At 28.0% G+C, this 25,626-nt stretch overlaps 1 protein-coding gene across 3 annotated transcripts in view; it reads right to left on the bottom strand.

Annotated features, from left to right (window-relative positions):
* The window catches only part of LOC145276919 (NBAS subunit of NRZ tethering complex-like), a 199,874-nt gene that overhangs the window by 40,984 nt on the left and 133,264 nt on the right, over positions 1 to 25,626 (bottom strand). For all 3 annotated transcript variants that reach the window (XM_080128386.1, XM_080128388.1, XM_080128387.1), the window contains 8 exons: positions 18,888 to 19,017; positions 16,421 to 16,497; positions 15,151 to 15,445; positions 12,576 to 12,642; positions 11,600 to 11,710; positions 9,587 to 9,837; positions 8,078 to 8,196; positions 2,339 to 2,434 (listed from right to left, as the gene is read on the bottom strand). In XM_080128386.1, coding sequence (XP_079984512.1) covers positions 2,339 to 2,434; positions 8,078 to 8,196; positions 9,587 to 9,837; positions 11,600 to 11,710; positions 12,576 to 12,642; positions 15,151 to 15,445; positions 16,421 to 16,497; positions 18,888 to 19,017 — 1,146 coding nt within the window. The remainder of the gene's footprint in view (positions 1 to 2,338; positions 2,435 to 8,077; positions 8,197 to 9,586; positions 9,838 to 11,599; positions 11,711 to 12,575; positions 12,643 to 15,150; positions 15,446 to 16,420; positions 16,498 to 18,887; positions 19,018 to 25,626) is intronic.

The following is a 25,626-nucleotide window of genomic DNA, read 5'->3' as shown; positions in this document are numbered from 1 at the left end:
TTATTTTCTTTCTCTTCGTGGGTATTTTTTGGTGTGTTTTTTTTTTGCTGTAAGAGGGTTGCTTCTATGAATGTTGTAGTACTTTGGAGTTTTATGCGTTTTCTGGGTTGAATTTTGGTTAGGGAGCTTTGTTTAGTTATGTAATCTTTATTTTCAATGTTGATTTGTTTTAAAGTTTTTATAACTCTTCCATTAGTCCTCTCATTTCATTGAATAATTTCATGTTCGGTAGTATGCTGTATGGTTTTTTTTTGGGGGGGGGGGTGTTATTTCAGAATATCTCATATTTTCAGCTTGGTTATGGGCTTCTTGGAAGGTTATAATTTTTGTATATTTTATTTTATTAATTCCTCTTTCTTTCTTCATTTGCCACATTCTTGAATTCATGCTATAACCTTTTTGGCAATCAGCACATTTCGTTTTTTTTACAATCTATGTATAAGATGGTTTATTGATGGATCGTTATTTTTTTACTTCTATTTTCCTAATTATGCACCATATATCTTTGGTCTCGGTGTTTATTTTGGATACATAGTTGTGCCAGATGTTTTGTTTTCTTTAATGGTACATCTGGCTACAGCTCTATAGTTTAAAGTGATTCAAATTTTCTGATGTTGAGATTGGTTTAAACTTAATGCAAAAACCCAAACCAAAATTAAACCCACACCTTATGCATACTGAAGGGCATGTATATCAGTCTCAATGGTGTCTGTATTTCTGGAATTTGTAGCATCTGAGTGGGTTTGGTGTTAATTATTTCATACCTTATGTTATTGTCATTTGATATTAGGATGTAGATGTTTGTGTTTATGACTTCACCAGATTTTTTTAATTTGGATTCTTTTGACATCAATAATATTCTAGTTTTTAAAATTAGTCTTAATCTCTTTCACGGAGCACAGGGTTAATTCAGTGTACTTGATCACTCCTTTACCATTATTCAGCATTTTACGAGGAAAGGTTTTGATTTTTTTGTTGTTGTTGAAACATCGCCATTTGGAGATTTCTGTGGCTTGTTATTGGCTTGTTAGTTCTACTAGTAATGTGTCATTTTAGGTTTGACATTTGATAATATTTTCTCTATTTTGAAGAGAAAAATCTTTGTTATTGGTTCTCCTTTAGTTGCTTCTTTTACTATGAAGTAGAGAAGATTTGGTTTTCTGTTTCCGAGTCTGAACTAGAGTTGCCTGAGACTTAAGCGTGATTTTGTTTCTGAGGTTTTTTGTCTAACATTTATGTATTTCATCTATTCATACCTTCTGCTATTCTATTTCTTCCATTTTTTTTTAAAGGCCTCATTTTTAGGAAAAATTTTGTTTTTTCAGCCATGTTGAATTCATGTTTCAATAATGTTGAAGAGCAAGCTGATTGACCCTTCAGCCACCACTTACTAAATCAGTTTAATGTATAATGTGGAGAGTGTGAGCATATTTTCTTATTATATTTGTCTGATTAAGTGCTGTCATCGACAACCGATTTATTGGATCAGGTATGTCCGACCACCTGTCTTAGTCGAAGTAAGGGCCAAAGTAGTGTGGTGCAGCTTATGTCTTTACAGTACCTTAAACATGATCTGCTGAATCACGAGGATTCTGTCCTTAAGTATTAAGGGTCACCATCTACGATCAACAGATGGCTCCATTGAGAGACTTCTACTCTCTGCATGGGGACAGTCGATGTATTCTAATGTCCCACTGACAGGGCCTCGAATGGTGAGAGGAAGAAAAAACATCCAATAGCAAGTCAGACAATCACTTCAGACTTGTGGTTGTATGGTTAATTCATATACAAGAATGTTTTTTTCCATCTTTATATATGATATCAACTGATTACATGATGTTTTTCTCTTGATAAAAAGCATAAACATAGATTTTTACCCTCTCCCTATGGCATATTGAAAGAACACTTCATGACATATTTGGCACCATTTTGTTAAATACTGCGTGAAATTTTTCTAAAGTAAATCTGTATAAAATCTACATAAAATCTGTATAAAATTAAGTAATTATTGAATTTTTGTATAATATTGAACTTTTCCTGTATTTGCTTGTACATAATAACATTGAGACACATTTTTATGCATTTACAAATTTAAATATTTTAAAATAAATCAAAAGAAATAATTTTATGAGATTTTTTGTATTCCTTCTTGAGAATACAGTCTAAATTGCATTTTATTGTTTTTTTACAAGTTATTAACTATACTGGGGAGAGGGGGGAGAAGAAGAAGAAGAAGAAGAAGAAGAAGAAGAAGAAGAAGAAGAAGAAGAAGAAGAAGAAGAAGAAGAAGAAGAAATTAGATTACAAGCAAAGAAAAAAAAAACAAAAGCATACTTACATCACCACTAAGTTTAGGCCGATTTACTTCTGCATTCCAAAACATTTTTGCAGCCCACATTGCAAAAACAATACCAGAGTGAAAAAAGCCTCCTTTCTGAAATTTTTAGATCACAATAGAAAATTCTTAAGCCATTTTATACAGTGAATTTCTAAACAAATTTATTTAACTGTTATAAGATTGAATTATCTGTATTTTGTATGTTATTTGTGTTTTACAAACATGTACAGAATTTTATCAAATTCTATTAATCAAAATTAAGAAATGTATTTGTTAAATATAAAAAATATAGACTTAAATTGGGATTGGACTATAATAAGCAAAACATATTAGTATTTACAGTTTTGAATTTTTTAGGTTAGGGATAATTGTATTATTTAGATTAATCGTACAAATGTTCTCACCTTGAGTGTTATTTGTGCAAATAATACTGAAGATGAGAACAGTAGTCAAATTAATTCAAGCCATACAAATTGATATTTTACAGACATTTATGTAGCATATTAAATTTTATCAATTATTAATTATTATAAAGTTAGGCATGTTTATATTTTTATATATTTCCATGAATAGGATTCACTCATAAACTAATTAACCCATCACTATGAATTTTGGAACATACCTACTAGGTGTAAGAATGGATAACGTGGGCTATATTTAGTTTAATGCAAAAGAAGCAGAGAGTGGATAGAAGCTCTTCATAAAAATTTAGATACTTCTGATTTTTGTGCCATTTTAACAATAGGTTATTAGATTAAGTATCCTAAACTAGCCTTGTTTAGGATGCAAAAACTGGTAAATAAAGTTAAATTTCCCTTAACTTTAACTTGCGATATCTCGTTTATTTTGGGGGTTATTTTGATAAAATTTTGATTTAAATAAAATTTAATTTTGTTGCTTTATACATATATAATTCTTTTTCTGGTGTCTTTAATAGTTTTTTTTCCAGATTACTTCAAGTTATGTCACTAATTTTGGTGAATGCGGCTTTATTTTTTACACAAAAAAAATGTTGGTGTTTTTCAAATTTGGTGCGCGCGATAATGTGAGTCTCTAGGTATAAAAAAATAGTACCATTTAAAAAAAAAGGTCACTTATCAATATGGTGAGATTAAAAAAGGGTTTTAAGTTGTTTTTCACAAAAAAAAAAAAATCCAACTTGAAAACTTCAGTGAAAGAAATATAAAAGAAATTCAATTGAAAAAATTCCAAAAATCGTACCATTTTGTAGAAAAATATCTCCTCTTTAATAATCTGTTGGTGTCATATTACTACGCTCATAAATCAAGGAGCGCTTCTAATAAAAGTGACTGTACCTATAAATCGAGATTTACAACTTAATCCAACTTAAACCAAGTGACCTAAGTAAGAAGTATCATCACGAAAATCAACTGTCAGTACAAACGAGCCGCACAACCCACCGAAAACGAAAACAAACAACTTGTTTCACTATTAACTATATCAAAGTTCTTAGATGAGTTTATTTTTGTTTATTTAAAAATTATAGAAAGTTATTGTTTAATATAATATTTTTAGTGTGACAAGCACGTCAATAAAAGAAATGAAAATTTACAATTTAAAAAATAATGTCAGTTGTTTATTTTCTATATCTTCTTTCAAACTTTCATATATTCTTTGCTTTATCTTCTTTTGGTTGGATAAACTTCAGCATTGTTAAATTATCTTTTAAAAATTAAACTGGATACATTTTAAACCAAAAAAACATTTTTAGTTGCTGGTGACTGATTGAAAACTTTTTTTCATTTTAAAAAATGTGCCTCATTTTTTTGTTTACTTATTTCTCTTATGTTCTGTCAGGCGTTTTTGATATATCTAACATTTTGTGAAATTATTTTTTTTTTTTAGACTGTACAGTTACATTACTTAAAAAAAAATTAACAAAATATAGCTGAGTTTTAAGTTACGTGTAAATAAAAATTTTTTAAGTCATCTGTAAATAAAAAAATTAATTTCACGTAAAAATGTGCATTTTTTTTGTTTATGTAGTATCAGGCGTTTTTGATAAATCTGAAGAGTTTGTTAATTTTTAATTACACTGTACATTATTTAAAAAATAATAACTGAAAATATAATTAAGTTATGTGTACGTGCGCATAAATGAAAAAAATAATTTCATTTTTTTTTGTTTATTTAATAATTCCCGAGACGGTACTTCTACAGTTTATCGCCGAAAATGGAGGCGCCATTTTTTTTTTGCATGCCTGTCATTAAAATCCGAGGGAGAAATCAGTATTTTAAACTATGAGTAAAGTTAGAAATAAATAATATAAAAATTAAACTAGATATTAATTACTTCCGGAAAGAACTATGAAAAAAAGTAAATAAAGAAAGTGAAAGAGAACATATATCCGTAATTATTTAATTGAAAATATTTCGATTCAATTAATGAAAACAGGAATGTTTTTCATGAAACGTATATATATTTTGTATTATTAAAAACAGAAAATGAAAATGACATATTCATAATTGTCTAAAAACTGGGCGAGCGCCATTAGAAAACCAAAACATTTACTATAAAAATGTATCAAAATATAATTGTAAAAACATTTATTGAAAAGTTTGTGTAAAATATAATTTTAATAAAACAATTTTGTAATGAAAGTAACATTGGATTTTTATAACATTTTTTTTTCCAAACAAATAAATAATTTTAATGAAACATTTTTTGAATTAAAGCAACTTTAAAGGGTCAACAACAAATTAATTTAAATGAAATTTAAAAAATCATTATCTAGTTTAATTTTTTTGTTATTTCATGCTTCGGTCATAGTTTAAAATACTGATTTCTCCCTTGGATTTTAATGACAGGTGCATGAAAAAAATGGCATCTCCATTTTCGGTGATAAACTGTAGAAGTACCCCCGAGACCTATATGTTCTATCAGGTGTTTTTGATAAACTTGAACTGAGATATCTCAAGGTTGTGTTGGATGTCAAAATCAACACCAGTGGAAATTAAGTTCAACTGGAAACTGCTCTCTCTGACTACTTAAGAAGAAATCCAGTTGATTTATTTCCACCTCCAAAGCAACAAAAAAAGTCCCTTAGTAAATCTGCTGAACATTCAGATAACTCCTGTAGTTGTGATGAAGAACCATATCAGGATATCTTCAGTTATGAGCATCAAGGACAATAGGTTGCTGTCTACTATGACACCAACTTTTACATTGGCCAAGTCATTGAGGTTATATCTGCATCCAGTACTGTAATAAAATTTTTATCACAAACCAATGGTAGAAAGGATTTTTTTCGATGGCCTTTCTCAGATGACATTGCACAGGTAGAGTCAGCATTTGTTTACAGATGGGGTTTTAAGGTAATGCCAGTTTCAAGTGATGGTAGGATTTGGAGTGTTCTCGATATATTTACCATAGCAGAAGCCTATGAAAGAATTTTGAGAGAAAATCAATAAGGAAAGGAATTGTAGTAAGACCTCTACCTATAAAATATCTTATTTGTTTACTTGTCTTTTAAGTTGAAAGTTTTTCAATGATTGAAAAAAATGACTTGTGACTTTGTGTATAACAAATTTCTAAATCTTATTGTTGTCGGTCCTTTTTTTGGTGAGTTTAAATTCCCCAAAGTAAAACTATTTCTGTGGCAAAAAATTTTTGCCTTGTTTCTAATAAGAAACAAGGCAAACATTTTTTTTTTTTTTTTTTTGAATTCCTCACCCAAAAATCAGTAAAGTTGCAAAGTTTTAAGCTTCTACTTCCAATGGTTGCATTTTTACAGCAATTTCAGTAATGTATACTTTTGACTCATTTTTTAAAACTCTTTTTTGCCCTTTTTACCAAATTGTCTGTTTGACTGCTTTTACATGGTCCACAATTGAGTGGTTTTATCAATTTATAATTAAAAGAAAAAATTATCTTGATCTCTAATGTGTTATGAATCATACTAAGAAGATTCAATACATTAGCTTTTGAAATGAAATTAATATGAACAGTCAAAATTGCATTTTCGTGTCATATTTGCACTTTTTTCCCGTTGGTAGTGGGATTTTGCCTAGTGTTTAGGTTAGTTTCATCTAATAATTATTGCTTTCATTAGTATTAATTTTAATTTACCACAAGATGACATTACATTTATAAGGATTTTTCACTTGTTAGTAGCTTACATTTTTAGTTGTATACTATGAAATTTGGCTTCTGGACCATGATAGCAAATTTCAACTTTCCGACAAACTTTGATCATAACTTGATGGCTAAATGAGCTACCAAAATAAATTTGGTACTTTTGTTTATGGTTTACAAAAATTTATATGACCACATTAATTTTTTTTAGATATAATGAAAATAAAATTTTTGTTTAGGATACCTAATTAGATACCAATCGATAGATAGTCCCCAAATTTCAGTTTCTTAGGAATATTTTAAAATGTCTTTAGGGAGCATTTGAAAATTCAAATATTTCACATTTATCTTAAATTTGATTCATAAATATGACATACCAATTACGCAAAGTTCCTCTTAAGAACTCTAATTCTTAGATTTGAAACATTTTCTAGAATCAAAATAATATTTTGATTAAAACCGGAATAAGGATTCTAGGCATAACTTCTTTTTTTTTCTTCTGGCAGCATTCACCTCAGGCAGATTGAACTGGATTCTTCTGAAGAAGGAAGTGTCATGGGAATATTAAATTCACAAATGGTCCCTAATTGCATATATATCCCAGTCAGAGGAGATGATGACGTTAAGTTTTTGCAATTCATGGAGATGAAGAGGTTCACCTACATACAGTGTCTTGTATTCTCAGATGGTCATCCTGGCACTAATGTTTCTTAATTTCAGTGATCTAACAAGAACTGGTGTGTTAACATGATTATGCTGTATAGCCATAACGTTTAATATCATTATATGTTGATTTTAATGGTGGAAAAAATAGGAGAATTAATTTTACCTGTTCTGAAATTAATATTCTTCTAGTTTAATATAAAATAACTAACAAATCTTCAATTATAATTTACATTTGAAATCTCAAGATTTGTCAAAATAGTATTCTTTATTTAGAAAGTTAATAAAAAAGAAAATTTTTTATACTGATGCAATCATTTATAAAGTCTTGTAGGTAGTTTGAGAATAAATCTAAGTAATTAGTTCAATATAAAATCTAAATATCATTTATCAGAATTATCAACAAATTTTTATGCTTGTCTTGGATTCCCCCATATGAAAAAATAAAAATAAAGAAAAATCTGTATGAAGTACATATCCGTGACAGACAAAAAATATTGTATTTCAAAAATTATGTAAATTGATCAAGTAGGTTTATTTTCAAATAAAAAAATCAAATTTTATGGTGAAATGAAGAGCAACTGTCTTGCGATGTCATTTTTAAAAATTGCAAGGAACAAGAGAAATAACTCGAATAAATTCAAACTTGCAAGAGTTTTGCTATTTTTCAACCTTATAATGCCCATGAACTCCCATTAATCAATTAAAAAATATTTTATTTATAAAAATAAAACTGCTTTGTTAATTTATGTGATCTTCTTTCCATCATGGATATGTTCATCATACAGCTTTTTCCTTATTTTTGTTTTTTCACATGGCAGAAACACTGGACAAGCACTCAAATTTTTATCTCTAAAGATAGATTATTAATAAACAGAAACTTATCTACATAATAAGCTTGTAATGTATTGCTTACAAAATTTACCAAAAAATACACTGGATAACAAGTTAGAAGATTTATAAAAATAATTGGGACAAACCTGATTAGGAATCTTGGATGCCAATTTCGAAAGAACGTTCACATTGTTTTCATTAAGGATGGGTTGAATGACATCAAAAAGAGTATTCTTCCCAAACATTAACATTTTATAGTCTAAACCTGTGCAGATATATTTAAATAGGAATATAAGTGTTAGAAAATTGAAAAAAAACTAAAATAAAAAAAATCAATCCAAGCTATTTATTTTCATAATAAGCAAAGCAATGACAACATTTGATAGAAGGAACTTTAATTTGTTATATTTGCAAGTGTGTGTGTGTACATATATATATATATATATATATATATATATATATATATATATATATATATATATATATATCACTGTTACCCATAATACTGGGTACAAATTTAATAAACAATTATTTAATATTAACTGTTGTAAATCATAATTTAAGTGTTTTCATTGGCTAATTTTAAGTGGATTCTTTAAAAGAAATAATATTAAATAAAATCTAATTTTAACTATGTACGCAATACCATAACTGACAAAATAATTGAAATATAGCTAAAAAAAGAAAAAAAACATAATTACAATAATTATATTCAAAATTGATTATTACTCTTTTTTTTCCTTTTGTGATAATCACATTCAATTGTAGACAGAAAGGGTAGGAAGCCACCTGTTCTGGTTTATGTAAGCATTAGCAGTAGTAATATTTACTATCATGGTGGCTCAATTGGTTAGTGCTCGGTAAATAGAGATACACACTGTTAACACTAAATGTTTTCAAAAGCTTTAAAACGTTAAATACATAATTTTTTTGAGTTTTTAATTATAGGATTAAAATGATAATGAATTAATGAACATTTATGATTTTTATTGGACTTGCGATCTTGAGTTGAGAGGCATTCTTGAAATAGAAAAATGATCTAAATGTTAGAAAAAGAACTCTATTGTTGAGAAAAGAAACTTATCAATTGCAAATAATAAATGTAGTTATCTGAAGCAAAATTTAACAGTATCAATCCAGTGAAAGAGGCTTTGAATTGTAAAGAATTACAGGTAAAGAATGGTAGTATTACTCCAGTCAGAATTAGCAGTGTTCCTCTTCTCAAATTAAAATGAAAAGTTTTAAGTGAAAAATGCAAAAAGATTCAGTATATTTTATTCAGTGATTTTAGTACCTGAGATTGTTTTGTTCGTATCACCTGTACCTATAAATAGAATCATCCACAGTAACATGATATTGCAACATGTGATGTAGTTTTTTTTTTATATATAATATATATATATATATATATATATATATATAATATATATATATATATATATATATATATATATATATTAAAACAGAATGAAACAGATTTATTCTTAACTGATATTTTTTTCATCACTGTTATTGAATACTTATTTTCATAAAGGAAATTCAATATTAATAAAACCATTAATAGTAATTTCATGAAAAAATTCTGGCATGATATCAATTTTAACATTTATCAAAAGTTAAAATAATTTATTTTTAATGAAATTGATATAACTTACCTGGAGCAACTGGCCGTAATTTCTTGAGTAATCCAACATGAACAGAAGGTTTTATTTCCTCATTATCCCAGTGTTCTTTTTCAATCTTGGCTAGCAGCGAATAGTACAAGATAAGATAGGAATGATTATGACCTTCAATCAAGGGGTACACATATTCTTTCATACGTTGCACAAACTCTGAAGGATTTTCTAATAATGTTGGCATGAGTTTAGCCTCCTGGACACTTTGAGTCAATTGATTAGCATCAAGTCTGTGGAAAATTTAATGAAAAAAGATTTTTTAAACACAGAAACAAATTGAGATAATAAGAATTGTGTTGATTAATTGAGTTCCAAATATTTCATAATTGAAAGATAAATTAGGTATTAAAATTTGCTATAAAACTTGATTTTACCAATAAGTTTTCTCCAAAAAATAAAAAGCACTTAATGAAAATATACAATAAACTTTTTGTAGAAAAGAAGCGGTGTTAAATTTAAATATTTGAAATGACAGAGGTAGAAAAGTTAGGAAATATTTGTATAATATATCAGTTTGATTTAATCATACTAAAACAAGATAGAAAATATTTAAATATCTATTTTAAACAAAAAGGGTTTAACAAGCTGCCCAAACAAGTAAAGTGAATGTGCAAAATACAGTGTCAAGTATATTAACAATTATATTATTGAAAATTATGATTTTTAGATCTAATCCAAAGTCTAAATTGGGAGAAAATCAAAGAGCATACAAATGTTATTTCATGATAGAAAATATATTTATGTAAGTTTTACATTATTGAAAATAAGAATAGCTTTCTCATTTTCTTACTCTTTTTACTTATACTAAATTAATAAATATTGTAAAATTTAATAAAATAATCTTTAACATTTTCTAATTTGTTTAAATGTAAATTTGTCATTTTCTAATATTTTAAATTCAATTATGTATGTTCTATAACAGATCTCTTAATTTATTCAATTAGATTATCTTTTTACATAGTGATGGTTGTCTATAAAAAAAGACTAAAAGATTATCTGTATTCTTGGTAATCGAGCAAAACACAGTACCTTAACCTTCAAACACGTCATTAGACAGCGCTTGCATAGATCAACTGAGGTATGGAAGCACAAAATAGAAATAATACCTTTCCTTTTCTCCAAAACTTCTTATTTTCTTATCAATTATTTTTTATCACATTTTTTTTTTTTTTAAATAACTGCTTATTTAAGTTAATATGCTATATATTTTGGTTAGCTGTTTAGATATTTTTAAAAAATATATATTTACGGAAAAAAAAAATGTGCCACATTGTGTTCCAGCTTAAAAAAGCCTTTTTTTTTAAGTGTTTACTTCATTTATCTAGATATTTTCAAAATATATTTATTTATAAAAACATAAAATATTGTTTTGAATTCTAATAAGATTATTCGTACAACTGTTAAACTATTTTTCTCTTGCACATTCACGATTTTGTAATCGTTAAAACTGTAAAAAAATGTGATATGTTCATTGTTTTTGTTTTTCATGTTTTTGTAAATAAATATATTTTTTAAATATCTAAATAGTTTGCCAAAAATAAATAAATTTTTATTTATTTATTTTTGGCAAACTATTTAGATATTGATAAAAAAAGTTTACGAATTCAAAACAATATTTTGCGACACATTTATTGTTTTTTGGGTTTTTTTTTTCATTTTTCTGTTAATAAATATATTTTAAAACATAAATATATTAACACAAAATATCTTTTGCCCAAATATATAAGTAAGCAGTTTTGGAGAAAAGCAGAAGTATTGTTTCCATTTTGTGCTTTCATACCTCAATTGATCTATAACCCTTATTCCTGAGTGGCTTCTGGGCCTTGATACGTGGTGACCTCCGTGTAAAAAAAAAAAAAAGAACGCCGTTTAGCAACATATTCGAAAGTTAAGGTACCATGTTATGCTCAATTACTGTATACTTTTATGAATTAATGCCATCAGACTATTTTCAGAACACCTAAAATGGCAATGCTATGTAGATATACATACCCACTTTCACAGAATAAAAATTCTAAATGTGTCATGTAGAGTTCCCAGTGAGTCAAATTATACTGTTCAGCTAAAGAGACAGCAATCTTAAAAATATCAGCTTCCTTTGTCCTGTGTATTGAAATAGAAATAGTCTATGAGTCAATAGGAATATTAAAGTAAAATAAATACATATTTAATATTTTTCGATTTTAATAACTGCAAAACATTAAGAAAATATCTCTTAAATAAAAGATTTAAATATATCTATCATGTCTTTGTTTATGTCGATTGATGTTCAAAAATCACCATTTTTTTAATTAATTTTTTTTCTTTTACATATTACTCAAGTCAGTGAAACCCAGAAAAGAGCTGATAGTGTAAAGGCGGGAGGGGGGGGGGGCACAAAATGACCACTAGATGGAATGGTTCACCGAAAAGAGTGAATAGTATAACCTGTAAGAACCTGCTGATAGTATGATTCACAGAAGATGACAGTCAGCAGATAGTATGGTCCATGTGATAATAATTCTATAGTTTAGGAAAATAATCAGGTGTAGTGAGGAGGGTTGGGGGTAAGAAATAAGAGGGAGTACAAAGATGTAAATATTAGAAATATTCACACATTTTTTGAAGAATAAATAATATAAAAAAAACTAAAGATACTAAAGCTATCAAATAAAAGATGAACTTTTAAACATTACAGTGACATTCTTTTATCCATCATAAACCATCTATTTTATTACATTGCAATGATTCTAAAATAACATGAAAGTTTTCCTAAAGATATAATGAATCAAATTGTGGAAAACAAAATGTACTCTTTTACAATGTTGGAGAATCATTTAATAAATTGATAGTTATAGATCTAGGTAATTTTACGAATTTAATGAGGACTTAAATTCAAAGATAAGACATCTTTGGTTAAATTTTCATGAATATCAGATCAGATAGGTGCTAAGTAAAATATAAGTCTTGGTAAGAAGGTTGTACTCACATGGCTAGACCTAAAATGGTTTCATGTTTATAGTTATCATCGTCTGTGAAACGTAAAACATCCACACCTGACAAAGAAAAAGATTAATACAATATTATTTCTAAAAACATTAAAGTTATTGTCCCATAGGCTCACTTTAAGTAAGATTTCATTATTTGAATTAATTTGAATATTTAAAGTTAAAATGAACATCTAGTAAAGTTAAATGTAAAACATTAATTATCTCTTTTTCTATTGCGTATAGAAAAATGAGCCAGATTTCAAAATATTCATCAAGTAATTTTTAGTAGACAACAAGATATAAATTTACCTCAACATTATTTATACCAACATAGTAAATTTACCACAACAGCTGAAAACTTTTTTTTATTGTAAAATTGGTGAAAACCTTTTAACAATTTGAAAAACAAAAAGAAAAAGTACAAAGGCAAAACACTACTGGGGTCTCATATAACACTATTTTGGTATGTTATTATTTCTACAATAACATACTATATACAATATATATTTAGTTTAGAATACATGGCTGATGCAGCTTTTAAATATCCTCCACTTTATAATAAATATCAATATCTATATACATATATATATATATGCACACACACACACACTTCCATACAATCATACAAAGGTTAGCAAGTAAAGCATTTGCCGTTTTTTAACCTCTGGATGAAATCATTTTCAAGGGATAAACTAATGTGAGAAAACAAATTGCAAGTAAAACAGCCACCTCACACTTACCCTATCATGTAAAATTAATTTGGAAAGAAATCCACTTTATAATAAAAAGTCAACTATGAGTGTTTCATTTTCTTTTAGATCATCAACAATGATAATAATTTATATATGAAAAATTAAGTTACTAATATATTATAAGTTTATTATTAATATTTTAATAATATATCTATAGATAATGGATGTGAACACTGGCAAAGTATAATCTGTCCCACGTCTGTCATTTTTTATGGAAGATATACACTAAGACTTATGTAATTGTACATACAACTTAAACTAAGAATTCCTATGTATGTAATATATTAAGACAAGCTTCAGTGAACAATATAAAAATCCAGTTAAATGTATGTCAGAATTCTTTTATTTCAATAAAACATTTTATTCAGAAAAACCACTTTAGATTTATATTAAAAAAAAAACCCTCCTAAATGATATTCTACCAAATGATAACATCTTTCCTAAATTTGTTTCCTACAAACAGAAAAATATCTGCAAATGCATCTTATTTTATAAAAACAGAACAGAAAATCTAATCATGACACATATTATTAAAGTTATGATTAAAAACTTATTTTAAAAGTTACAAATAATAATGCAGGGATTTTGCAAGACTTATTACCAAAACAACTACTAAGCATCCAAAGATTATAAGTGAATGTAACAAAAATTTTTAATAATCTTTTTTTATTAGTATTATTGTTATCATTATTCTCTATTATCATTTTCTATCATTGTCATATTTTTGAAAATGTAAGTTTATCAGAAAAAATATATAATTAAACAGCCATACATTTGAGAAAACAACTTTATTTAAATTGGTTATTGAATATATACAAAAGTTTATTTAAGTTGGTTATTGAATATATACAAAATTTTATTTAAATTGGTTATCGAATATATACAAAAGTTTATTTAAATTGGTTATCGAATATATACAAAACTTTATTTAAATTGGTTATCGAATATATATAAATTTTATTTAAATTGGTTAATAAATATATACAAATTTTTATTTTAGTTGGTTATGGACTATATATAAATTTTTACTTAAATTGGTTATTCAATATATACAAAATTTTATTTTAATTGGTTATTGAATTTTTAAAAATATTTATTTTAATTGGTTATTGAATATATACAAAATTTTATTTAAATTGATTATTGAATATATACAAAATTTTATTTAAATTAGTTATTGAATATATACAAAATTTTATTTAAATTGGTTATTGAATATATACAAAATTTTATTTAAATTGGTTACTCAATATATACAAAATTTTATATAAATTAGTTATTGAATATATACAAAAGTTTATATAAGTTGGTTATTAAATATATACAAATTTTTATTTAAAATTGGTTATTGAATATATACTAAATTTTATTTAAATTGGTTATTGAATATATACAAAATTTTATTTAAATTGGTTTTGAATATATACAAAATTTTATTAAAATTTGGTTATTGAATATATTCAAAATTTTATTTAAATTGGTTATTAAATATATTCAAAATTTTATTTAAATTGATTATTCAATATATACAAAATTTTATTTAATTAGTGAATATCTACAAAATTTTATTTAAATTAATTACTCAATGTATACAAGATTTTATTGAATTGGTTAATGAATATCTGCAAAATTTTATTTAAATTGATTATTCAATGTATACAAAATTTTATTTAATTGGTTAGTGAATATCTACAAAATTTTATTTAAATTGATTATTCAATGTATACAAAATTTTATTTAATTGGTTATTGAATATATACAAGATTTTCTAAATATATATATATATGCTTTAGTAACAAAGTAATGCTTTATATTTCAATACCTTTTCCTAATCCTTGGAGTGTTTTTGCTTGACAATAGTCTTTTGAAAGTCCACAATAGTTTTGCAGTCTTTCCACTGGTATTTGGACATCATGTGGTAATTTAGGATTGTCAGCTAAGTAGTTGCTTACAGTTGAGATGATGTAAGATGGTGGATAATCAAATACTCTTGCAGGTAGCGTTCCAGTGTCTGGCCATAAAGCAAGATAGATTTTTAGAGAATAATAGAATTCAGCCAATTGTAAAGCCAAAGCTGTATTGGGAAGCTCATTGAAACATTGATCAGCAGAATCACACTAGAAATACAAAAAAAAAAAAAAGAGAAACTTTAGGTTATAAATTAAAATGGTTATTATTAACATGGAAAGGTAACATTATGTACATAAAGAAAAAAAATATATGCAAATAAATCTGTAGTATAAACAAAATTAATCAAAATTTTGTACACATTTCAAATTCAAAACTTAAAATTTACATTTTTCAGAAGCGTTAATTCAAATTTTTAAAATATCTCAAAAGAAGCAAACATAAGTTGTTTTTATTTACTTGCTCGAATGACAAGCTGTGAGTATTAAATTATCAGCAGTTTTTAGAGAATATGTTTTGTGGTTTTGAAGACTCAAAAAAGTGGTTAGGAATCTGATTGGGTGTCAATTGGCAAATTAGATTTTATCTTGATCGAGTATGCACTTTCATATCAAGTAAAATATACATAATGAAGTAACCCATCGAGAAATTAGAGTGAGTACTACTATTACTACTAACACTGATGAGAATAATGACATGAAGCTGCCAGGATGTCCGCTGTTTTGCTCTTCTGATGGAGACCAGCAGGACACCCATGATACATAAAGAAATAAGTGCGAGATTAAGATAATGTTGACACATATTTGCAATAAAAGTAAGCATATAAAATAATTTTTTTTGCATTTCGATTTTTCATTTGTGAATAAACCTACAGAAGAAGATATGGTAGGAAATGCTGTGTGAATTTGAAGAAAAGTAAGTGCTGCTTTTCAGTTTTATTTGATGTGACATCCTGAAAACAGATAATGGTGTGGGGATATTTACCTAGAAGAAACAAATTGCCTAACCATTTTAAGAACTTATAGAAGCCAGCATGTTACATATATAAGAGTCATGCATTTACGTGCACTAAAAAATAGTTACTAACATCTACTTCATAGCAATAACTAAATATGTACAAAGGTATTAATTTACCATGCCATGTACACAGTGGAGTTATATATGAATTAGAAATATTGACTTACTTGAGGCAATGCAAGAAGATAGGAAAGACCAAGTGCCAAGTCTGTTCGCAGAGTAGATGAGGCTAATTGAAGAAGCACTGCAATAGAGTGATGAAAAAAATGATTTAGATGTATGACTTAATATAAATTTTATTATTATAAATTATATCACAACTTAAAAAAATAGTTTAACTGCTAAATGCTATTATAAAATAAAAATATTTTTCAAATAAATTGACTACATTTCATGCAAATTCTTTGCATGCAGTTTATATTATTTTTAGATGAATATTTGTTTTCATTAAATTTCTGTTATTATTTCAACTTACAAACATTGAACAGCTTTAATAAAAGATTAATACTTAAAATAGATACAGGTCTTAAGATTAACATTGTCTTGAGAAAATGAAAAATTAGAAATGTGTTAATAAAACTTTAATTACAGCCATTAGTTAATCATCATTACATTCAGTTTAATATGTGCTTTACATCTACTAACTCAAGAACTTCCATCCCTTTTCTCAACAAAGCCGTACTAATAAAGTATTTTGTTCTACACATATCTCCTTACACTCTCCAAATTTAATTGTCCTCTGAGATAATTATATTTAAGCCTATATGTAAGATTCATGTTACATATCCATTGTATCATTCTCATACTATTTTTTTCCATGCATGTCCTTAAACCTCACTGACCAAGTTTCGTTTACATCATCACACTGCATGCACATACATGGCAATCTTCAATAAAAAAAAAATGGAGTGCAATAAACTTTTTAGAATCTGACATAGAGTTAAATGAGTAATTGGCATATAAATGACACTGACTTAAAGTCAAGTTTTGGAGAATTTATCACTAAATCAGTCACTGTTTTAAATTGTTCATTCATTACAATTTTATTACTGCTTAAAGTTTATTGATATAAATCATAAAAGTTTGACACCGATGCTGTGGTTAGCATATACACAATTTAACATGTTCATTTCTGAAAACATTTTATAAAAAAATTTAGTTTAAAATTATTTTTAAATATGGATGATGAAACAAAAAAATAACCATAACCAAATACAACATATAAAATTATCTTGTCAGATTTTCAAATTCAAATCCAAATAGATTTATGCTTAAGAAATCAAGCTTTATTTCTGACTAGCCAAATTTCATTTGTTATTATTTTAGCATGTTATTGTCAATGTATAATGTGGAAGATCCCCTAATTAACTCAAGTGGATAACAAGAAAGGGTTGAGGAATAGCTTACCCAAATTCACAAAGTTCAATTAGAATTAACTACATGTCTCATTTGACAGTCAACCCATGGAATTCAATCTTAACACATGCACCAGTTTTAGATATATGCTTAGAAAAAAATACAAACAACTGGTTCGATCTTATTAAACAAATTAGAGGCCACTTAACTTGAATTTGTAAAGACATGCATTTACAACATCTTAATTATTTCTAAAAAAAAAACTTGTTAAAATTATCAACAGTTTTTTTGTCAGTTATTACATTTTCTGCTTCCAATTCACTTTAATTGTGATCCACATTAGAAAATAAGAAAAACATTGGTAGTCGTGACTTCGTGAAGAGTACACAAGGCAAGTTCATCCTATCATCAGATGGTTGCAAATCCACTCCCATCATATGTGAAAGCAGCCCACATCATAGTGAACATATATGGCCATCAGATCTTAATATTATTGAACATTTATGGTGCAACATTACCACAAGGTAAAATACCAAGTTAAGAAACTGGTGCAGTCTATTCTTCTAGGGTAGATGGGACTCTCTTAAGCCGTGGTAGGCACCCCATCTAGTGATGGCCTCATGATAAAAAATACCCTTGATGGCCCTGGCAAAGCATCAAATATTTAGCTACCAACAAGATTTGAATTACACTACAAACTCGTGTAGTAAGTTCAATCTCGGCTACAGCCACGCTGGAAAAAAAATGGAAATGGTGCAACATCATAAGAAGTAGAGAGTGTTTTAGCTGAAAAATGGACAAGAATTCGATTGGAAACGATTCGGACTTTGTATGAGTCCATATCTGGTAGAATTTCAACTGTAATTATAATGCTGACATTGGAATCACAGTCTGAAATCACCATATATGCATTAAAGAGCAGATGACTATGATTAGTAAAGAAACACCTAAAAAATTGCCATATCAAAGACATTGTAGTCGCTGTAGAAACAACGGAAATTTGACCTTAAATGAGGCAATTGTAATTAATAGCCAGAATCCAGTATCAACAATACAGTAGAATTAAATCGTGCTATTTGGATGAAATATTGAAACTTGTGCATAAATTATAGACTTAAATTATTAAATTTGACTAAATAATCCTTTTCTAATCTTTCTAATGTCTAAAAAAAATTTCAAAGAATTAGATTAATAATCTGCCAGTATATGAGGTTAATCATTTTTGGATCAATATAGTTTAAATAATATCAACATAAATTAAACATGAGGTAATCTTACCTTCTGTTGTTGGTCTATATTGTTCTCCTTCTGTAAGACTTTCTTCCAATTTAGCTGTTCGTAATATATTGTTACTTGTCTTTACCAATTGAGGAAGTGTGCATTCAAATTTCTCAAAATCTGCAATTTTCTAAAAATTAAAAAACAAATTGTTTAATAATTTTAATTAAATAATTAGTAAAAAAAACTATTATGGGAAAATACTATACAACCTTCAACCTGACAACAACAAAAAAAAAATAACAACGGACCAATTCACAAACAATCTTCTGTTTCTATGCTCATGTCCTCATTAACTGAGTGAATATATTTCAAATCTCAAATATGCCAATGGATTCTATTAATTATTAGCTTTTTAGATGATTGCACTCCAGTTATCACCCCCTCCTTTCATTTATATTGCATTGATTATCTTCACCTAAGTTCACCCCAATTTGAATCATTGATGCCTCTCACGTGCACCAATTGATACATAAAAATCTTCCTCTATATTCTTACTGTATTCTTCATGTCTGGCCTTGGGTGCCTTGTTGTACAAAACATTGCTTCTACTAGTGGTATCCTCCTTTTAATTGTCCAACGGTATTGCTACATTGTTCCATTTCCCAATTGCTGCCTTGCAATATGTTCTTATGTTCCATTTTATTTTATATTTGCTTAGTGGAGTTTTGAGTAGAAATCTATGCAACTTCTATCATCACCTTTATTATTAGATATCTTTCTTAAATCACATTGTCCAGTTCTTCTACAACAACAGTTATCTGTTAAATTCAATAAACTTATGTCATTTTGACTTCCATTTTCTGTTTAGCAGAAGTTATGCCAGTATATACCAAGTCCATTCTAATTAATGCTTACAAATGGTTTGCAGTTTCCTTATAATTAAGAATTTAACCACACTGATTGGTCTTTTTCTTCATTTTTTTTTTTTGCTAAAATAAAATACTTTATGAAATATTTTAGATATCTATTTTATATTACAAATACTCTGTTGAACCAGAATTCCAGAATTTGTTCTTTTTTATGCAAGTTTAATTGGTAGGGACAAGCATAGGAAACTTTTATAGTCATCTGCAAGTTTTTCTGGTGCCAGAGAACTGAAATCAATTTTCTCAGAAATATTCTTTATTTGATACCTATTTTTATGATGTGTATGTAATAAAAAAACATTTGCAAAGTAAAGACTATTTTTTATGTTAATTTTTAAAATATATTTTTTATTATATAAAACCATACTTAAAAAACATCTCAAAGTAAAGACTAAAACAATATATTTTGATTATAACATATTTTATTAAAAATAGAACCATTTTGGAAAAGAAGCATTTAAAAGTAAAAACTATCTTTTACATAAAGTTTTAAAATTAAACCAGAATTACATACGTATTAATCAGAAAAGATTTTTCCCTGATATACACCAGCATTACTTCCACTAAGCAGAAAGCAGAAGTAAAAAAACATAAGTTATTTGAATTTAACCCCGCTGTCATTTCCAGATGCAATTCCTTATATATCAGGTCAAAAATCAATCATTGTCAAGTATATAACTCTTATATTAATAGTTTATAGGAACATGCCTTTTTAATGTAACATGTATATAAGCAAACCGCACACACATCCAGCTATACAACTGGTATACCAACTGCACACCGGGTCCCCCACAAACTGGTAAATCCCGATGTTAAAACTATCCAACGCAGGAGGCCATATTCGTCATTCACTAACACCATGACTTCCACGACGACTGCATTTACACATCAACAATTGAACATTCTCCTCAACAAGCATAATAACAAAAAAATAATAAAGAAAATAAGAAAAAGAAAATAAGAAATATCTTTTTTCTCTGACATATCGACAACTAGTCAATACTTAATGCACATGTGTACCAAAAATGGCGTCAACCTCACGCACACTGATAGACACACACACACACACACATTTTTCTCGCTACACGTGCACACAGAAAAAAAAAGTAAAAATAAATAAATAACTTCTTTACAACCCTCAAACCTTTTCTTCGCTGTCTATATAAATAATTTTATTTTTCCGCCATGCGTGCATATATATATAAAAAAAATTATTCAGCTTTTCAATTTTATAATGGAGAATGTGCGGCAACAAACCACCGGAAAAACTCATTTTTGTCATACAATGAAAGGAGCAAGCGACATCAAGCCACCACGTGATTTAAAAAAAAAAATAGCAATAATTTCATCTTTATGCATTCACACAAAGGGAACAAGAATGGCCATGTGCGTATACACACACGCAACTCGCGTTGTCTCATCAACAAATCATCTCAAAAACACTAAGTTTTTTCCTGACTTCATATTGATGTTTGAAATAAGTCAAGCTCACATTGTTACGGCATATCAACCCTTAGCAATATCTTACGGCATATCAATTCTTTCTGACATTAATCCACAAAGATGCTCACCAACCACTGTAAATCTCACAACTCATTTCATTTCACATCACTGAAGTTCCCCAGCCAACATGAGTAAGCTGCATCGCACACACTAAGACACTCATCCCTGGACGTTCAAACCCGTACCGACCCACTGAGTACGCCGATCACCTGAGCAGCATTGACACAGTTTTCTATGGACGGACCAATTTCCTTGCAGACCCACTTGCGACCATAAGTGCATAGTCGACACATTCGCAACCAATGCGAATTAACTTCAACCTAGTGTGCTAACTCTTGCACATGCTTCACAGACTCCACGGCAATATAGTCTATGACTGCAACACTCGCACTCAACTCATAAGTTGTTCCTGTGACCATTCCACAGTTATACAACCTTTTCTACTTTCTTTGTGATATTTTCCTGTCGTAAACCTTTTTACTCCTCTAGTCTCCAACTAATTGGTGGGGAGTATTATAGTAGTAATACACACGGACGAAAAAACGCTTTGGATAATCACAGATTTCAAGGTAGTTCTACTAAAATAGCCATATTTTTTAAACCAAAGCACTTCAAGTCTTCAAATTACTACTGTTTTGTTCGGAAATGAATATACTTTCAAATGAATTAATAAATATGAATGTACATTATATATTTTAAGAGTTTTGAGCAAATAAAGTGATAAAAATGTGAACGTCATAAAATGGCGTTTTCGGTAAGGTTTTGTAATGACCCCCCGTTTTCTAAAGGTCCGTACCGTGATTGTATGAAGAATTTCGTCATGAAATTTGGGAATCAATAAGAAGAGGTGTTAATCTTAATACTGTCAAGTGTCCGAAATATTTTTGACCATTTCTTTTTTTGTCGTGTTAAAAATAAGACTTTAACATGCCGAGTATCGAACATTTTGAAAAAAAAATTCTTCGGACACCCAGTAGTAAGTAAATCAATCTTTTTACTATCTTTATCAATTAAAAGTATTATTTTATGTTGAGTAGGACCGCGGTAATTGATAATTTAAAAGGACCTACCCGAAAAAAAAAATTGTTTCTATTTATCGAATTTGGTCAAATGAAGTTAATATTACTAGAAGCAGCAGCAGCTACAGCCTGTAGAATCAGCCATAGCACAGTGCATAAACAAACACGCGTTCTTTAATTTTTATTCAAGAACGAATTAAGAAAAACAAAATGAAACATAATGAAAATAATTAAGAAAAACAAAATGAAACAAAATGAAAACATAATGAAATATGAATATAAATGTTCTTATGTTTAATTAGAGCTATTTTGTTATCAGAATAACATTAGTTTAGAACTATTCGGTTTTCAGAATGTATAATAACAACAACAATCCCAACCAATTCGGCATTATGAATCTGTTGCAATTTCTCACATTTTTTCGTCAAATTTAAAAACATGGTTAAAAAAAACAAAATAAACTTTTGTAGATATATAGCTTGCATGCACTTTTATTCTTTAAATTAGTTTTTAACAGCGAATTAAAACAATGTTTTACTGCGAACAGCCACAAATGTTTTTTTTCAAAATCAAAATAAGTATCAAAATCTCGTTTATACATAGATTCGAAAAAGTTGTCAAAAAACATATATAACAAATAAATGTTATCAAAGGCAAGATAAGTTACTTTTCTACCTAACTGGATAATTTTCTAGTGTTTTTATTTAATGTAACATGTTTATTCAGCTCGAAAAACGTACAGTGTTTACCGATGTAATGTATTGGAAAATTAAAAATGGCGCCCGGCCCGACTCTCTTTGACACGGTAAGTTTGAGAAAAGGAGTTAAAAATTAAAAAAAAAAAACTATACAAAATACTGTTAAAAACTCACCGAATGTCAGCCTATGTCACGGTAACATATATTGAGCGAGTTTCTAGCAGTATTTTGTCTACTTTTTTATTTTTAACTCTTTTCCACAAACTTACCGTTTCAAGAGAGTCGGGCGGCGGGCGCCATTTAAAATTTTCCAAAACATCGGTAAACACTGTTTTCAAGCTGAATAAACATGTTACATTAAATAAAAACACTAAAAAATTATCCAGTTAGGTAGAAAAGTAACTTGCTTTTGATAACATTTGTTATATATTTGTTTTTTTGACAACTTTTTCGAATCTATGTGTATAGTAATACAAACCCTCAAAATCTATATCAATATTCTTGAAATTTTAAAAGCAGTTAGAAAACACATCAAACTACAATTAGGAAGCTTTTTATTTCGTTAATTTTTTTTTCTACTTATTAAGCGAAAGATATTTTTACAACCTGCTCCAGCGTAGTATAAACGGCCTATGGAATTAACACCTTCAACCTCGAAAATAGAAATCAACAAATTTATGGAATTTTCTTTGAAATTTCGCAACGCAGTTTCTTATTAAATTAAAACTAAATATATAATATAAAGCCAATAATTATGAACCGCTAACAGTAAATATGAGTGATGAACGCTCTCTTTGAAAAAAAGCTCTCTTAACTTCACCTCTAATACAAATTATGTGTGGCAAGTCTCCTCCTAAAACACTCTTTAACCCTAACAATAACACTAAGTTCGAGTGGCAAGCCCCCCTCCCCCTCTAACAAAATACCTCTGTAAGCCACATACAAGCATCTAAAACAAACAAACAAAAAATAGATCCTTCCTTAAAGAAAATACACATAAAAATAAATTGGTTAACTGTCCTAAAATGCTAGAATGGCCAGGAAATGGTGAATTATTTTACATTAAATTTTTGTGAAACTAACCGCTCCCCCCTCTAATATTGTTTTTGTTAGCTTTGTCTCTGTCAAGTTTTCAGTATGTTCACACATAATTTTCCTTAGCCCTACAATTAATTCAAAGTCCGAATGGCAACCCTCCACATATTCTCATTGCATAGAAACCCTTTTAAAACTACACATAATCATCTTAAAAAAAAAAAAAAAAAGCATGCATATTTTCCCATAGAAAAAAAAACAGTTAACTGCCCTAAAATGCTAGAATGATCTGTAATAGGAAATTATTTTACATTCAATTCTAAAATAATTTGTTTATCTTTCATTAAAGTTTTTCATGGCATTTTATACATAATTTCCTAAAAAGTTAGAATCACATTTTGGAGGGGTGGTCAGAAGGAGTTGAGTGGGGTTAAACAAAAGGTGTTAATCTACAATAATACCAAAGAAATATTGCAATATATTCATTTTTAAATGGTCTTATGTTTAGATTTAAGTTTTTTGTACATAAAGCACATTACAATTCAACTTTGAGTTCTCCAACTTCTTTTCTGTTTATGGATACATGGCATTTTTAAGGAATTGCTGCATATTTATGCACATTTACTGCAGATTATTTGGAAACCATAAACTTTGGGAGATTTTCAGTTGCATATTCTGATTCCTTGTACAAAAATACACTTATACAGTAAATTTCATTTTTTAGTCTTGTGTTTTAACAAAGATATGACATTTTTACTGAAAAAGTAGTGTAAAAAATGTGACGAAACGCATATGGTCTTAAAGAGGGGAAAATATCCAAACGTGTGAGGCACAAAAATAGCCATAACTTCCTTAATTTTAATCAGATTTTAAAAATTTAAAAAGATTCTTTCTTAGCTCATCAAGCTCTTTCTATGCATACCAATATTGAAATATTTCAAGCTATTTCAATTTTTTCATGTGTATTGCTAATTATAGAAACATGCCTTTTTAATGTAACATGTATATAAGCAAACTGCGCACACATCCAGCTATACAACCGGTATACAAACTGCACACCGGGTCCCTCACAAGTTAAACTCATCAAATTGATTGTAATCCTAATCTTACGAAGATCAGAGTAAGTCGATTGACATCTGATACTTACTTACTACTCTGCAGTTGTTTGCCTTTTACAAGACTTCTGTACTAAATATAAAATATGGTGCATAATATATAATTCTTCTAGCTCTCTATTACTGTGGCAGCCATTCTGGGGATTTTTCTTCTTCATTAATGACCAATCAGCTTTTATTATTTTTAATTGGAATTCATTGAGATGAGTATTATTTATTAATTATATTTATTGCGGACTATTATCCTCATCTTTTATTAGTTGTTTCACAACGTTTCAGCCAACTATTCCTCTGGCCTTCGTCAGGTAGTAATCGCGATGAATAGGAAGTGATTCCTATCCGTCGTGGTTACCACCTGACGAAGGCATCAATTCACTGCTTCACTATGATTTCGTAAACACTCTTAGTTTATATTCTCTTGTTCTCAGTGACTGTAGAATTCATCCAACTCAGTATTGTGAAGTCAATTTCCACATCTTCAATGAAATAATAGATGAACT

This window comes from Euprymna scolopes, chromosome 5 (assembly GCF_053919585.1).
Source record: "Euprymna scolopes isolate OS-2025 chromosome 5, ASM5391958v1, whole genome shotgun sequence".
NCBI classification, from domain to species: Eukaryota; Metazoa; Mollusca; class Cephalopoda; order Sepiida; family Sepiolidae; genus Euprymna; species Euprymna scolopes.
This window is presented reverse-complemented; position numbering and strand designations above follow the sequence as displayed.